Source organism: Hyperoodon ampullatus, assembly GCF_949752795.1.
Source record: "Hyperoodon ampullatus genome assembly, chromosome: 14".
In the NCBI taxonomy this organism is placed as follows: domain Eukaryota; kingdom Metazoa; phylum Chordata; class Mammalia; order Artiodactyla; family Ziphiidae; genus Hyperoodon; species Hyperoodon ampullatus.
The window spans coordinates 31569839-31586870 of NC_136927.1; the positions used below are offsets into that span (position 1 = coordinate 31569839).

At 47.9% G+C, this 17032-nt stretch overlaps 2 protein-coding genes across 2 annotated transcripts in view; one reads left to right on the forward strand and one right to left on the reverse strand.

Moving 5' to 3' along the window:
- The window catches only part of SNX29 (sorting nexin 29), a gene marked incomplete at both ends in the record, with an annotated part of 539882 nt that overhangs the window by 37449 nt on the left and 485401 nt on the right, over positions 1 to 17032 (forward strand). Inside the window, 1 exon segment of the mRNA XM_079720019.1 lies at positions 14279 to 14459. Coding sequence (XP_079576145.1) covers positions 14279 to 14459 — 181 coding nt within the window.
- Positions 6873 to 8855, reverse strand: LOC307063576 (polyadenylate-binding protein 4-like; the record flags this gene model as incomplete). Its single annotated transcript, XM_079719788.1, has 2 exons — positions 6873 to 7315; positions 7451 to 8855. 2 exons carry the CDS (start codon positions 8853 to 8855, stop codon positions 6873 to 6875), a joined length of 1848 nt encoding a protein of 615 aa, XP_079575914.1.

Consider the following 17032-nt stretch of genomic DNA (forward strand, 5'->3'; position numbering starts at 1 on the left):
GTGATAGGCATGATTCGGAACATGCCAGAGACGCATTTATTATTGAGGTGCCTGTCTTGTAAAATTTAACTGTAACTTTCCTTATCTGTTCAGCAGCCTTTTGGCACCTCTGACCTTGACACTTTGTCTCCCCCTCTCTTCTGTAATGCCACAACCTCTGGGCATACTTTCTACTTCTTTGCAGATCCTTCCTGGCATATCCCTTCTACACCCTCAAACATTAAATATTATTTATCCTCAGATTCTGTTGTTGACTCTTGTTTCTACACATACTGTCTGAATTCCTCGGTGAAAATTGCTATCTGTGTGTCGATTACTCTTAGTGACACCTCCCGCAGATCACTCCCGGTCTTTCTCTTGAGTGTCCCTATTTGGATGTACCACGGGCTTGTCAAGGTCTGCATGACTGAACTCTCACCCCTATCCCACCCCCATGCTTGCTCCTGTGTTCCTTGCTTAGTGAATGGCTCGGCCCTTTACCCAGGTCCCCTGACCAGCCTCGGGCTTCCTCCCAGCCTCCTCCTCCTCCTTCCCCTACAACCGCTCAAACTTCTATTTTTTTCTCCCTCTCTTTTAAAAATTGTCATAAAGTATACATAACATAAAAATGACCATTTTAACCATTTTTAAGTATACAGTTCAAAGGCATAAAAGTACATTCACATTGTACAACCATCACACCATCCATCTCCAGAACCTTTTCATCTTCCCAAATAGAAACCCTGCCCCCATTAAATAATAACTCTCCATTCTCTCCTCCCACTAGCCCCTGGCAACCACCACTCTGCTTTATGTCTCTGTGAATTTGATTACTTTAGGTACTTCATATAAGTAGAATCATACAATATTTGTCCTTTTGTATTTGGCTTATTTCATTTAGCATAATGTCTTCAAGCTTCATGCATCCTTTTTAAGGTTGGATAATATTCCATTGTATGGATAGACCACCTTTGTTTATCCACTCATCTGTCGATGGACACCTGGGTTGCTTCCACTCATTGGCTATCGTGAAAAGTGCGGCTATGAACATGGGTGTACAAATAACTGTTCGAGTCCCTGCTTTCAGTTCTTTTGGTTACATACTCAGAAGTGGAATTGCTGGATCATACAGTAATTCTATGTTTAATTCTTTGAAGAGCCACCATACTGTTTTCTGTACTGGGTGCCCATTTTATTTTATTTTTTATTTTTTAAAAATTTATTTATTTTCTTTATTTATTTTCGGCTGTGTTGGGTCATTGTTGCTGTGCGTGGGCTTTCTCTAGTTGCGGTGAGCGAGGGCTACTCTTCGTTGCTGTGTTCAGGCTTCTCATTGCGGTGGCTTCTCTTGTTGCCGAGCATGGGCTCTAGGCATGCAGGGTTCAGTAGTTGTGGCTTGCAGGCTCTAGAGCACAGGCTCGGTAGTTTTGGCGCCCGGGCTTAGTTGCTCCGCAGCATGTGGGATCTTCCTGGACCAGGGCTTGAACCCGTGTCCCCTGCATTGGCAGGCGGATTCTTAACCACTGCACCACCAGGGAAGCCTGGGGTGCTCCATTTTAAGTTCCCACCAGCAATGCACAAGGGTTCCAATTTCTCCACATCCTCACCAGCACTTGTAATTTTTTGTGTTTTTGATAATAGCTACTCAAATGGGTGTGAAGTGCTGTCTCATCCTAGTTTCGATCTATTGTCTCTTGAAGTTTCAGATTTCTCTCTAAAGTCATTCATGAGCTCCTTACCAGTTCAGCTGGATGGTGCCCCCGGATCGGTGACGACCCCCCCACACCCCGCAATGGTCCTGAGTCCTCTTCTCACCAGACCTCTGTGTGGCACCACCGTTTTCTTGTCTGCCTCTCTCGGTGGTCAGGGACTGGGTCCATCCTTGCTCACATTTGTAGCTCCAGTGTATTGCAAGGAGCCTGCAACTACATTCAGAATAATGACTCTAGGACCCAGATGTCAGGTCATGCTGCTCGTTCTCCTGGGATGCCAAACCCCGCCCTCTTCCATCTGTATATCCTCACAGTTGAAAGCAGGTGGTATTAGTATTAATATAGCCCCAACTGTAAAATTAGAGAAACCTACTTCCTTGATCCTCAGGGGGGATTTTTGAAAGTGGTTGATTGCATTTAACTCAAATTGGAATTTATATTTTGCTTCACCGGGGCACCTTGGGTAACAGTTTCATTTCTGTAGAAAATTGATTGCAGAGGAAGCTGCATGTGCCAGGAGAACCCCAGGCCTGTCCTTTTGATCGTGAGGGGAAGTCCACTGCCTCACCCTGCCATCCCTATCATGTTTTCAGTTCCCCCTTTGTGTTTCTCTGTTGAATTCGCGAACTTGCAAATCAGCTAGTTCTGGTGAAAGAGAGTTGGGAGGATGTCTGCCAAAGGGGCAAAGAAGATGTCCAGGGTGGCAATAAAAATGTTCAGCAGCTGGTGGGGAAGTGCTGGTCTTAGGGAGGGAGCCAGGGCCAGAGCGCTGTCCCCCATGGGCGAGGTGTTAACCCGTGAGTCACTGGATTTGGGCAATGTCCATAGGGTCCTGGGAGGGTTCTTGACTGCTGGAGTGGCTGAGGGCTTGGGCCAGTGGCCATTTATTAAGGGGGATGAAACTGTCCCAGCATATTAGGATTTGTTGTAGCCAGACTGATGCCTCTTGGCCGAAGGGGACCTCTGGCTGTTTCAGAGGTATTTAATCTTTTTTTTTTTTTAAATGAATGAATGAATTTATTTTTGGCTGTGTTGGGTTTTTTTGTTGTTGTTGCTGTGTGTGGGCTTTCTCTAGCTGCGGCGAGCGGGAGCTACTGTTTGTTCGGTGCAAGGGTTTCTCATTGCGGTGCCTTGTCTTTGTTGCAGAGCAGAGGCTCTAGGTGCGCGGGCTTCAGTAGTAGTTGTGGCTCACAGGCTCTAGAGCACAGGCTCAGTAGTTGTGGCGCACGGGCTTAGTTGCTCCGCGGCATGTGGAATCTTCCCGGACCAGGGTTTGAACCCATGTCCCCTGCATTGGCAGGCGGATTCTTAACCACTGCGCCACCAGGGAAGTCCCAGGTATTTAATCTTGATGTCCTGTAAATGAAGACTCAGACCTGGCATCGGAGTTGTCAGTTTTGAGTTATTATCCAGCCTGTTGGTTCCATGGGTACTTTGCTTCGCTTCTGTCGGCATGAAAATGGCTCTTGCGCAGAGGATGGAGTACACCCCTAGAAGGAAACAGGGCACAGGTTTTAGAAGTGCTGGAGAAAGTTCCCACTTGTTCATAAAGGAGGTACCATAGGCCCTTGTGTCACATGGGTGAAGGCCAGGTGTGCTCTGTTGAGGTGTTAGAGCTGGGAACTCAGCCTTCAGATGATCACAGGGGCCGGACAGCTGACAGAGATGAGTGAATCGGGCTGGTGAAGGGTGCCAGGGAGTAGTGGCACCTGAGAGTCACCTGGCCCCTGCAGAGCAGGCTGGGATGTGTAGTCAGTCTGCGGATTCAGGTGGAAAAGAGGATGGATTTGGATGAGCAGCTAGCAGTCTGCCACAGTGGAGCTTTTCCTCTTCTCTGTAGAGTGGTCAGACACCTCTTCATGGGGACATTTGAATAGAGACCCAAGGAAGCGAAGGAATTAGCCATCCTGTTATTGGGGGAAGGAATCCCAGGCAGTTCAACAGGTTCAGAAGCATGTAGCAGTCGGTCTCTTGTTTGCTCTCAAGTTGACTCCCTGCCCTTGCCTTGCAAACTCTATTTCCCGGGTCCCCTTGCCCATCATTTCAGTGGGAGGTGGTGATACGGTCAGCAGGTGAGAGGAAGAAGGGAGCTGGAATATGTCTTCCTCTCAGCCCTGCTTCAGGGGGCATCTCTAGCCGTGGCTGTGCTTCCTTCATGGTCCTTGAAGGTCCCCCGTGGCTGCCGGTCAGGCCTTCCTCGTCCCCCCACTTTCCTCCTAGGTGCCTCTGCCACAGTCCAGCTGTTGCCTGCAACCCTGGTTACACCGCCTGGGAACACCTTTTGTTCCTCTGGCTTTAGGGATGGATTAGCTTTCTGACGTCAGTTATCTCTGGGTGCCCTCGTTATCTCCTGTTTGGCTTTCTGCCTCTTCCAAAAGCTCTGTAACAGATGTCCTGTTTGAAATTCCTTCAGTGGCCTAGCTGGTGTGGCTTCTGTTCTCACGGCTGGGTGGGCCCTGAGGCAGAGCAGGCTTGGCTGGTTGGAGGAGCGGCCAGGAGACCAGTGAGGCTGTTGCAGGGTGAGTGGCAGGGAGAGTGGGACGAGGTGAAGTGGAGAGGTAGTGGGGAGCCCAGTCACGTCCGGGCAGTAAGTGGTAATGTGTCCTTCTTTTCTTGCTTCATTTTTGTGATCTCCTTTCACCTCTACCAAGATAATTGGCACTTGTTCTGGTGAGTCAGTAGGGGTGTTTAAGTTTAAATCTACTGAAGTCTTCCAAAGCAATCCAGCATCTTAGATCATTGTGCATTTATTCATTCTTTTTTAAAATTTTTTTATTGGGGTATAGTTGATTTACAGTGTTGCTTTAGTTTCAGGTGTACAGCAAAAGGGATCTATATTCATTCTTTAAAAATGTATCACGTTCCGGGACTTCCCTGGTGGTCCAGTGGCTAAGACTCTGCGCTCCCAATGCAGGGGGCACAGGTTCAGTCCCTAGTTGGGGAATTACATCCCACGTGCCACAACTAAAAGATCCTGCATGCTGCAACTAAACATCCTGCAAGCGGCAACGAAGATCCTGTGTGCCACAACTAAGACCCAATGAAGCTAAATAAATAAATATTTTAAAAAATGTATCAAGTTCTGAACTGTACACTTTAAAATAGTGAATTTTACTACAATTAAAAAAAAACTGGAAATGGCTAAGTTACCTTTAACTGGCAAGTTTTAGTTTTTTTCTGAGTGAAGGGAGTTTAAAAACTAACTGAAAGGAAACTTAATAGCAGAGTTAATTTCAGTTGCAGCGAAATAAAGACAATTCCATCTTTACTAAAAAAAAGTATCAATGTAAAATGATACAGCTGCTGTGGAAAATAATTTGATGGTTTTTCAAATAGTTAAACATAGAATTAACAAACGATCCAGCAATTCCACTCCTAGATGCATACCTAAAAAAATTGAAAGCAGAGACTCAGATACTTGCACACAAATATTCATAGCAGCATTATTCACAAGAGCCAGAAGGTAGAAACAACTCAAATGTCTATCAGCAGATGAATGGATAACAAAGTGTGGTATATACTATATATAATGGAATATTATTCAGCCATAGAGAGAAATGAAGTACTGCTACCTACTATAACATGGATGAACCTTAAAAACATGCTAAGTGAAATTAGCCAGTCACGAAAGTTCACGTGTTGTGTGATTCCACTTATACGTAGACTCTAGAATAGTCAAATTTGTAGAGACAGAAAGTATGTGGAACAGAGGTTACCAGGGGGTGTGGGAGGGGAGGATGGGGGGGATTCGTGTTTAATGGGTATGAAGTTTCTGTTTGGGATGATGAAAAATTTCTGGAAATGGATAGTGGTGATAGTTGCACGACCTTGTGAATGTACTTCATGTCGCTGAATTATACACTGAAAAATGGTTAAAGTGGTAAATTTTATTATGTATGTTTTACTGCAATTGAAGAAAGCAAAAAAAAAAAAAAGGTCCCAATTTACATACTTCATACAAGTCTTAATTATGTGTTCTTCATGGTTAAAGCACAGCCCCTGTGTTCTAGTTCCAGGAGGCGTCTTGTAGCTGGTTGGGCGATGGCCACGTGACAGAGCCACAGCCCCTCATTGGAAACTCTGCTTTGCCACTGCATTTGTGTCTTGTAGTCGGGCTCATGCAGATTGGGGTGTGACTGGGATTTGGGGGCACCTCTGCTCACCCAGGTCTCAGGCTGGAATAAGGAAGCACTTGGTTTTGCCTTTTGTTCCTGGAATGGTTGATACGATGTATGGCTGATTCTGTTAGCTTACTGCCTAGAATCCTTTCCCCTTTTCTTCTTTGGCTTAACAGAACCCTGATTTTGCTTGCAGCTGTGGGATGTCCTTCTCTAGGTCATGGCTCATGAGTGATTTAGCCAGTCTTGACATGTTCTCCACTCCCTTGTGCTTTTCTGGGGTAACTTATCCTTGCCTGAAAAAAGGGAGTGATAGAGCTGGCTTTATCTTTTTTTTTTTTAATTGTTTATTTATTTTTGACTGCACTGCGGCATGCGGGATCTTAGTTCCCCGACCAGGGATCGAACCCGTGCCCCCTGCAGTGGAAGCGCAGAGTCCTAACCGCTGGACAACCATGGAATTCCCAAGAACTGACTTGTATCTTAACCTCTTTCTTCTGCTCCAGTTGTGAATGTGAGGCCCAGAGTGTTGACAGTCCTCTGAGACAGCGAGGGTAGAGGGTAGAGATTCTGCCCGTGACAGAGCCTTTGAACCAGCTGTCTACCTCCAGACTAAGTAATTAAGAAAAATAAGCCTTTCTTTGTTTACAAGGAGCCTAGCTCCTTGTAGTTGGGTTTTCTGTTTATTGTTGAGCAGTGCTTTTGTATGTGTGTTTATTTATTTATTTATTTATTTTTTATTTTTATGGAGATTTTTTCTTTATTGAGAAACTTAAGACTTGGGTACATCAAATAAAACCAGTTTCTGGGGGGGGGGAATCAAAACTCACAATAGAAAAAAAAAAGTTAACACTGTTTGGGCCATATCAGAACCCAGAGAATATATTCTTTTAATTGAAAAATTCTAGGTGCTTCATAATTGACCTTTTGATACGAAATGACCTATGAACTTTGCAATTTGTGGTTCTTGGTGTTGAGGTCCATAGGACAAGCTAGGATGTCTTCAAACCTTGAGCTGAATTCCATGAGGGTTTATTTGGCTTTTGAATCGGTTTGTCCTTGTCTAAGAGGTAGCAGCAGCAACAGCGCCCACCTTCTGGGCAGCTTCTTTCTTGGCATGATGAGCCTGCAGGGCTGCCACAGCTTCATCCACCTTGGAGCGGAGAGACTCGGGGGACTCCAGCATGTGCAGCAGCTCTGAGTTGTCAATCTCCAGCAGCATCCCCGTAATCTTCCCAGCCAGGTTTGAGTGCATCGTCTGGATGAGCGGGAACAAACGTTCACCCAGCATCTGTTTCTGTTCCTGCGGGGGTGCTGTGGCCAGCATGGAGGCGGTCAGCGGCTCCTGCCCCTGCACGTGGACCGCAGGCTGGGGTGCCTGCAGGGGCTGGATGGCGGGGTGAGGGCTGCGGACACTGGAGGCGTACTTGTAAGGTCCAACAGCCCGAGGAGCAGCGGCAGCAACAGTGGCACGAGGCGCTAGGCTCTGCACAGCTGTGGGAACACCTCCAGACTGGCAGCTGTCAGTCAGCCCTTGCTGGGCAGCACCAGCCCCACCAAAGTCCATAGCCAAGCGGTCCGGGCACTCAGACCCGACTCTCTGAGCGGTAGTAGGGAGGCCACGAGAGGCCGGAGCATTACCAGTTGGAGCCAGATGGCGAAGAGCTGGACGAGGCCCAGACTGGCGTATAGCACTTGGCATTCCTTGGAAGCCTTGAGGTCTCCCACCTTGCTGCCAGCGTGGATTAGGCCTCATCTGTGCTAACTGGTTAGGTGTGTAATATGGAGGTCTTCCCTGAGCCTGTGGAACTGCTAGCACAAAGTAGCCCCCAGCTGCAGGCTGGAACTGATTTAAGATGGCATTGGCGGGGAGCGCTCTCATCCCGGCCACCCGCTGCATATACTGGTTGGTCAGGTGAGCCTTTCTCTCTTCTTTTCTCTGGGCCAGGGCAACATACAGTGGCTTGGAGCCCACGATGCGTCCGTTCATCTCCGTGACTGCTTTGGTTGCCTCTTCAGGGGATGAGAAGCAGACAAAACCAAACCCTTTGCTTCTCCCATCCTCCAGCATCACCTTAGCACTGGTGATTGATCCAAAAGGAGAAAACTCTTTCCTTAACTTCTCATCATCAATGGTGTCATCCAAGTTCTTAATGTAGAGGTTCACCCCCTGATACCGACTAATTCTCTCCTGTTTCAGCTGTTCAAATTTTCGCTTTAACTCGGCCTGCCGTTCCACTTTCTTCTGTGCACGGCCGACGAAAATGACTTTCCCACTGATTTCTTTTCCATTCATCTCCTCCACGGCCTTATTGGCATCCTCGTGTTTTTCGTAACTCACAAAGCCAAAGCCTTTGGATTTCCCACTGGGATCTCTCATCACCTTGACACTTAGAGTCTTACCAAACTGGCTGAATAGCTCTTTCAGACTCTCATCATCCACCTCTTCCCCGAAGTTTTTGATATAAACGTTGGTAAATTCCTTAGCTTTGGCTCCAAGCTCAGCTTCCCGCTCTTTTCGAGACTTGAATCTGCCCACAAACACTTTGCGGTCATTGAGGAGCATGCCATTCATCTTCTCGATGGCCTTGTCGGCAGCCTCCTGGGTCTCGAAGTGGACAAAGGCATAACCCTTAGAGCCGTTCTCATCACACACCACCTTGCAGGACAGAATGTTTCCAAAAGCAGAAAAAGTATCATAAAGTGCCTTGCTATCTATAGATTTGTCCAGGTTCTTGATGAAGACATTTCCCACGCCAGATTTTCTCAAAGAGGGATCCCTCTGAGACCACATGATTCGGATTGGCTTTCCCTTAATCACATCAAAGTTCATGGTATCCAAGGCCCGCTCAGCGTCAGCCGGCTGCTGGAAGTTGACGTAGGCATAACCCAGGGAGCGGCGGGTGATCATGTCGCGGCAGACCCGGATGGACAGCACAGGCCCCGCAGGACTGAACTTTTCGTACAGCATGGCCTCGGTGACGTCCGAGTGCAGGTCACCCACGTACAGGGAGGCCATGGGGTAGCTGCTGGCCGCAGCGTTCATCTCCCCAGCCCCCAGTACCCCGAGCCCCGCCAGGAGGACTTCTTAGGGGGGGCCACACAGGACAAAAGGGGCTCCGCTCCGAGCCGCGGCCCACAGGTGGCAGTGAAGCTCAGAGAAGCTGGAGTCGGCTCCGAGGGCCGGAGAGGAGTGCGGGGACGGCTCGGACGAGACTGCCCAACCACAGACAAAAGGCTCTCAAAAACAATATGGCCCTCCCTGGGAGTTTGTTAATTTTCAGCTGTCCTGGTCTGGAAGCTCCCAATTTCAAAAAATGAAAACAATGAAAACGGGGACTGTCCTCCAAATTACAAAAATTCTTCCCGAGGCAACCCAGTGGTGCCCACGGCGGCCTCCGGAACGTGCGTTTCTCTATAAATATAGGCCTCGGGCTCCCGGCGGTTTAAGATTACAGCAACCCGGGGAAGAGGGAAACCAAATATTTGTCGGTACCGACTCGGCAAGCCCCGCGAGGCCGGAGCGCACAACCGCCTCCCACGTCGGGCCGGCGAAGGGCAGCGCGGACGCGGGGGGCGAGGGCGGCGGGCGCGGGGCTGCCACGCGGTGCGGCCGAGCGGCGGGCTGAGGCGCGTGGACGCGGGCGCGCGAGCGGCTCACCACCGGACCGACGGACGGGGACCGACGAACGCCCAGGTGCGGCGGCGGTGGCGGTGGCGGCGGCGGTGGCGTCGGCGTCGGGCAGGCCGGAAGCGTGCAAAAGTGACTTCCCCGCGGTTTCTCCGAGGAGGATTCGCTTTTTTTTTTTTCTTTCTTTCTTTTTTTAAGATTTTAAAGCGTTTTCGGGTTTTTTTTTTTAATCTTTTTCTTTTTTTCCCTTCAGGCTGCTAGGCCCGAAAGCGGCGGAGGCTGCGGCGACCCGGGGCGGAGAGAGTGTTTATTTTTGAGGGATGCCATCACCCCTTGAATGTGTGCAGGCATTGCTCAGGGCCTGCCATGTTCTCGGTCCCCCAAATGATTGTCAGATGGTTGAAGAACCTGCCCTAGCTCCCTGCATTAGGCTTCTTCTGGTTGCAGGTGACAGCCACAGGGCACTTACTGACTGAAGTAACCAAGAAAACTAGGGGTTGAGCTGGATCCAGTGGAGTAGCATCCCCTACATCTGTCCCTTGGTCTCTCCCAGCTCCGCTTCTCTGTGGGTTGGCTTCTTTCCCAGGTGGGCCACTCTACCTGATAGGGGAAATGGACCCAGGAAGCGCCAGATTTACACGACAGTTATAGCTCCTACTTCTAGAACGGCAGTTGGCAAACTTCCTTAAGGGATCAGATAGTAAGTATTTTAGGTTTTGTGGGCCATAAGTTTCTGTAGCAACGTCCCAGCTTTGCCTTTGTAGCAGGAAAGCAGCCACACATGACTTGTAAACAAATGGACGTGACTGTGTTCCAGTAAAACTTTATTTACAGGGCTTCCCTGGTGGCACAGTGGTTAAGTATCTGCCTGACAATGCAGGGGACACGGGTCCTAGCCCTGGTCCGGGAAGATCCCACGTGCCATGGAGCAACTAAGCCCGTGCGCCACAAAGACTGAGCCTGCGCTCTAGAGCCCGCGAGCCACAACTGCTGAGCCTGCGTGCCACACAGCTGGAGCCCGTGTGCCTAGAGCCCATGCTCCACAATAAGAGAAGCCACTGCCATGAGAAGCCCCCGCTCGCCGCAACTAGAGAAAGGCCATGCAGCAACGAAGACCCAACACAGCCAAAAATAAATTTAAAAAAACACAAAAACTTTATTTACAAAAAGAGGGGTGAGGTTGCTGAATTTGGCCCTTGGGCCTTTGTTTGCTGACTTCAGTTCTGGAGGGAGACAAGGCTTCTCTTCTAGCATTTCAGGCAGAAGTTGTGGGGAGGGCCCCGTGGTCCAGGGTGAGGACAGTGAAGCACTCACTTCAGCCACAGAATTTAAGGGAACACCAAAAGCTCAGCGATCAAGATAAATAATATTTTCATGCAATATTTTTAAAAAATCAAAATTAATACAGAAAAAAATCCATCACGCAAAGGTCACGCAAAAGTTGCACAAAATATCAAACAGGACCAGGATGAGGGGGTGCTGAGTGAGGCAAGTTGAGGCGCCCGCCCTGCTGTGGCCAGGTGGTTGACCAGCTTGGGTTACCTGCCCACCCCTGTGGGAGGGAGAGTTTGGTAGTGCTAAAAGCAACTTCACAGGGAACCAAATGGAACACGGTTCCCCTAGGAAAGAGGGGCGCAGCTGCCAGAAGAAAGGGAAAGGGATGCCGTTTGCCTGCCTTGGTACTAAACACTTCATATGCATGCTTTATTGTCTCATTTTTTTTCCCTCTTAGCAAACCTCAAAGGCAGGTAGTTCTCTCCATTTTACAGATGAGGAAAATGAAGGACAAACTATGTTGCCGAAGGTCACGCAATGCCTGAAGTAGAATTCGCGCCAGGGATTTTGCCCTCCAAAGTATGCGTTCTTGAATTCTTGGCATCGATTAAAGTTGAGGCCCATTAGAAGCTTTGCCAAAGGCCGCGTGCTTTCATCATCCTCTGTCAGCAGGTGCCTCTAGGTAGCTCACCTCAGTGCCCCCTTCTTGGCTCTTGTTCTTGTCGGCGGATGGCTTTAAGGAGTTGGGGGAACCAGAAGCCCTCACCCACTTTTGGAATCAGCCTCTGGTTTAAAGCAACAAGAGATAAGTGTATATTCCCAAATTAAATTATGGACACTGCAAGTGTTAAGTGGCAGGTGAGCTGCGCTTTAAATAGACCACATTAATTCTGGCAGTGGAAGCGGAGCCCTGCTGGGATAATAATGATCATCAATAGCATCACTCAGGCAAGCTTTAGAAGGATTCTGTATCGGTTCGCAATCTGCGAAATTCTAAGGTGAAAACACACTTGGAGGCGTTTCATGTGTACTCAGGGTCAGAGGGAGGTGACTGTAGTTTTCAGGAAAGACAGTGCAGGTGAGAGTCACTTGATTGGAATCGTGATGGATGTACTGATGGTTGTCTGGTGGGTTACAAAACAAGTTTTTGGCTGGTCAGCCGGCTGGCCCAGAGTGGTACTCTCACCAAATTCTGAGAGAGGCTTCCAGTAGAAAGAAGGCTGTTTGCACTTGTGCGGTTTGGGCTGATCTAATGGGTTTCAGGAGGGGATTAGTTTGGGTTTTAGGGATTGAGACAGAAGGTATTCTGAGTAAACTGCCCTGCTGGTGGTTTTACCAGTCTGTTCCTGAGATGTTTATTCTAAATGATCTCAGAGGTTGACTTGATACACAGATGCATACACATACTCGTAAGTACATACACATTTAGATGCTGTTAACAGAAAAAGGAAAAGAGGAAACAATATGAATGCTCTTGGATAAGAGGATAATTATTCAGCAAACAGTGGTTGGTCATCATGCTCAGTGTTCTACCCCCCTTTTCTCCAGTTACCCCAGTAACCCTAGGTGATTCTGCACTTTGGGGCTTACTTTAAGGGAGAGGAGTCTGAAGCTTAGCATGGTTGAGGGGACCTGCCCAGGGTCCTTCCGCTGAAGACCTCCTCACCTGTTGTCCTGCCTGCTAGACGGGAAGCTTGTTAGGAACGAGTCCTTCTTGTCTACCTGGGGGCCCATAGCCTCGCCCAGCTTGTGGCTACTGGGAAGAATGCAGCCTGTGCTACTTGAGCTGAACTGCAGTCTTAGAGTGAGCTTATTAACTTGCTCTCCAGTTTATGGAGATGTGTGTATTCACATCCTTCTGGAAGGAAGGTTCAGAGCTCTTGTCACCTTCTCAGAGGGGTCTGAGCCTGTTTAGCTACTGGATTAGAATCCTCGTCTGGCAGCAGAGACTCAGCAGTTTCCCCGTCGGGATATCGAGCAGGTGTGAACATGAGCGCCCCTCACTTTGCAAGGCAGTGTGATGAAGTGCTTTGCAGGGAGACAGCTCTGAGGTCCCTTTCTGCGGTACCACTTATAACCGTGTGTCACTGGGCCAGTTACTGCACTTGTCTGGGCCTCAGCCTTGTCTTTGACATGGAGATGGCGTTGGTGGTTGTGGGGACTGAGGTCGGATGGAAAGTGTTGGGTGCAATGGCTGGCACGTAGGTAATGCTCAATAAGTAGTAGCGGCTCTCGCTGTTGTTGCCGTTATTATTGGCAGCACTGAACTGTCCTTAAGTAAAGAAGGTTGATTACAAAATTAGGTACACACTAGAATGACCCCTATGAAAATCATCTGTGTGCATGTGGACAAGAAAAGCAGGATGTGAGGCGACACGATGGCTATTTTATGGATAAAAACAAACTTCTTAGCTTTCCTTAAAGCCTTAAATCTGTTCAGACCTATGGAAATCTCCCCTAAGGAACTAGAAACAAGGACAGTGAGTTATGTACAGGGATGTTCAAAGCATTATACAGGGAAAATTGGCATTATATTATGTTCCCAGCAGTCCTGAAATAAATTGTGTTTAACTGCGGAGCTATCAAAAATCATGTTCTCAGAGATCTTTACATGCTACAGGAAAATGTTCATGATCTAGACAAGAAAAGAAACAAGTCAGGATACAAAGCTACATGTGTGTGTATTTATATATACACACATGCATCCATATACATATACAACACACAATGTGATGGTGTATTAATTTCTTATGGCTGCTCTAACAAATTACCACAAAGTTTGTGGCTTAAAACAGCACAAACTAATTTTCTTATAGAGGGCAGAAGTCCAAAGTATGTTTCACTGGGCTAAAGTCAAGGTGATGGCAGGGCTGGTTCCTTCTGGAGGCTCCAGGGCAGGATCTGTTCCTTGCCTCTTCCGGCTTCTGGTGGCTTCTGGCATTCCTTGGCTGTGGCCGCATCACTCCAGGCTATGCTTTCCTGGTCATGGCACTGCCTTCTCTTCTGCATCAGCTCTTCTTCCCCCTTACTCTTTTAAAGACACTTGTGATTATGTCAGGCCCCCAGAGACTACCCAGGATAATCTCCCCGTTTCAAGATCCTTACAGGGGTCATTCCGCTGTAATGACATGACCTGTCACACCTGCAAAGTCTCTTGCCGTAAAAGGTAACATGCACAGGTTCCATGGAGTAGGATATGGTTATCTTTGGGGGTCATAATTCAGCTATCACAGATGTCAATTTTGTATAAAAAAGCAAAGTGCAGGCAAAAAGACTGACTTGAAAATGTTAATGTTGGTCATCTCTGGATGGTGGATGGGGGGTTCATTTTTATTTTCAATATACTCTCGGGTATCTTCCTTTTTGGTGCTAAGAAGTAACTCTTTTACAACCCTCAAAACTTCCCATGGACATATATACAATTCTTTTTTTTTTCTTAATATTCTTCTCCATTATGGTAAATCAACTATACTTCAATTAAAAAAAACAAAACCAAAAACTGCCCAAGGGTGTTCTTCTTCAAACGATGCACGTCCCACAGCGCGGTCCCACTGTCTCCACAGAGCCCGTGTTCTGGTTCTATGTGAAGGAGGTCCTCAGCAAGCATGAGCTGCAGCGCTTCTACGCCTTGCGCCACATCGCCTCGGACGTGGGCCGCGGCCGCGCCTGGCTGCGCTGCGCCCTCAACGAACACTCCCTGGAGCGCTACCTGCACATGCTCCTGGCCGACCACAGCAGGCTCAGGTACCCCAGAGGGGCTCAGGGAGGGGGTGCGCCGAGGGGTGACCATCGTAGTATCTGCCCGCCTGCATCTGGTGCAGCTGGGTTCCCCTCTTCCAGCCCCAGCTTGTCCAGCTGTGCTGTGGGGACAGTCGACCAGAGACTAAATGAGGATGCCTGTAAAGGGCTCCCTCCACATGACAGCTGCATGCAGCAAGCTCTCAATAGATCCTTGTTATTATTAAGGCCTGGGGTGTGGAGAGAGCTGTTGTCTTAGGACACAGCCTGTGCCCCACTTGCTGGAATTTTAATCTGGGTTTCTTTCAGATTCAGAATTTCTTTCTCTTTAGATGTTGGGTGTTCAGTGCCCAGTTTCATGTTGTGTCTCACCTTGCGTGCTGCGTACTGTACAGCTCCTTCTGGTTTTTTTTGAGGTTAATCAACCCCAAACTGATGGAAAGAAATAGGGAAGTTTTAAGTTGGGGAGAGAAGTCATTTGTTATTATAAAACAACATCTTGTTTTATTTTGTTTTCTTTTTTTCTTCACCATAAAGTTCACTCTGTCAGTTAGTATAGGCCAGGTTATGCTGCCATAACAAGCATCGTGTAAAACTCATTGGCTTGAGACAGCCGAGTTCATTTCTTCCCCCTGCTGCATGTCTGTCATGGGTGGGAGGTCTCATCTCAGGGACCCAGGCTGACAGAGGCTCCGTCTCTACATATGCTTTCCTGATTGCCAAGGCAGGACAAGGGGATGTGGCTGAGCGAAGCTCTGGCTCTTAAAGCCTCTGCCCGCCGTGATGCTCACTCCCACTCATATTTCATTGGCCAGCAAGTTACACGGCCACAGGCAAGCTCAGCAGGGTGGGTGAGGTATGGTTATCCCACAGCCATGGGGAGACGGCACTGAATATGCATCAGCGATAGTACAGTCAGCCATCTTCCCTTCAGAAACATTTGATGATGCTGTAGAACCCTCTGGGACAAAACTTAAATCACTCATAAATTACACAGACATAACTCTGCTAACATGTTGGTATTTTTTCTGTCATTTTGCTTGTATGCTGGTGTTTGTGACCTCTTTCTCCTCTCCCTGTCTGTTTCTCTCTCTCTCTCTCTCTCTCTTTCTCTCACTGTTATTTTCCCTGTGAGAAGAGTGAGCTAGACATGTTGTTTTGTGTCACCTGATGATGCAAAGGGACAGTGATCAATTCTGCCCTGGTCCCTTGAATAACTTCCACATCAGCCCAGATCCTCAACATTGAAATGTCAGTTAATTCATTAAGCTGACATTTCCTTAGTGCTGTGATGCATTTCCGTGATTTCATATCTTGCTGTGCATTCCCTGGCTCAAGTCTCCTCTTCTGTTTCTTCTGTTGCTTGTGGTCACCTCTCTACCCGTAGTTTGTTAGGTATTCTGGGATTGTTCACTAAGGCTGTTAAAGATACCCTTGAAGTTCTCCTATTGATGTTGCTTGTGGTACCTTGTCCAGTTGTGTGTTCAGACCCTGTGGATATGAAATGGTAGGGATGAGGGCCAGAACGACTGGCATCAGCTGTACCTGTGTGCTGCTTAGGGTCTGAGTTGGGAGGCTGTGAATGTCTGTGTGTACATCTGAGCATTAACCAGCTTTCATTAAGGAGAACATACACGTTTCTTATAATAGTTTTTTTTTTTTTTTTTTTTGTGAAGCTCTTTCCAGCAGATCATTTACAAGTGCAGTCTGCCCTCTCTATCCCCAGGTTCTGCATCTGTGGTCTCAGCCAACTGTAGATTGAGTACCGTGTTTAAGATCTGTGGTTGGTGGAATCCATGGATGCAGAATCTGCAGATTTGGAGAGCCAATTGTACTACACTATTTTATAGAAGCATCTGCAGATTTTGGTATCCAAAGTGGGTCCTGGAACCAATCCCCATGGATACCAAGGGACAGCTGTAGTTCAGAGTTGTGCTCTCATTGTCAAGGTTGAATGTAACAGTGAGCAGTTGAAATGAATCAGCTGTTAAGAATCCAAGTTGAACTTACCTGAATCACTAGCCACTCTAACTTGATGTGGGAAAACTAAATTCATTTACATGCATGAAAACTGGCTCCAATGTGTAAAGAATCACAAATTTGGGAATCAGAGGTCTAGTTGCAGTGCCAGCTTGAACATGTAGTCTGTGCTTCCACTGACATTTTTGCCAGGTTGGGTATGTTGAAAATGATGTGTTTCTTTTCTCTTTCTGTTAGTTGTATTCAGTCGCTTCAGCAGTTATGTATCTGGTCTCTTGCTGAACTCCAGGTCACCCGTCACTGACTGTGCTTCAGTGAAATTGGGTTTTGACTCCGTTAGTTTAGAGTTCTCTGACCTGGCGGGGAAGTCTGGGGGGTGAGGGTATTTGCTTGTTATTGCTTAACAGGGGGTCGGATAAAGACCTGGGGAATGAGGCTGGGAGACCTGCTTTGGAGCCCTGGCTGTACCATTTATTGCTGAATGACCTTGAACAATGGACTGACCTGTAGGCCTTTCTGTCCCCCTCCTCCCCCACTGCTGTTTAGATCTGTGGGCCTTTTTAGCTTCCCAGCCCTTTCCAGGGGTAACTTGGGCTTTT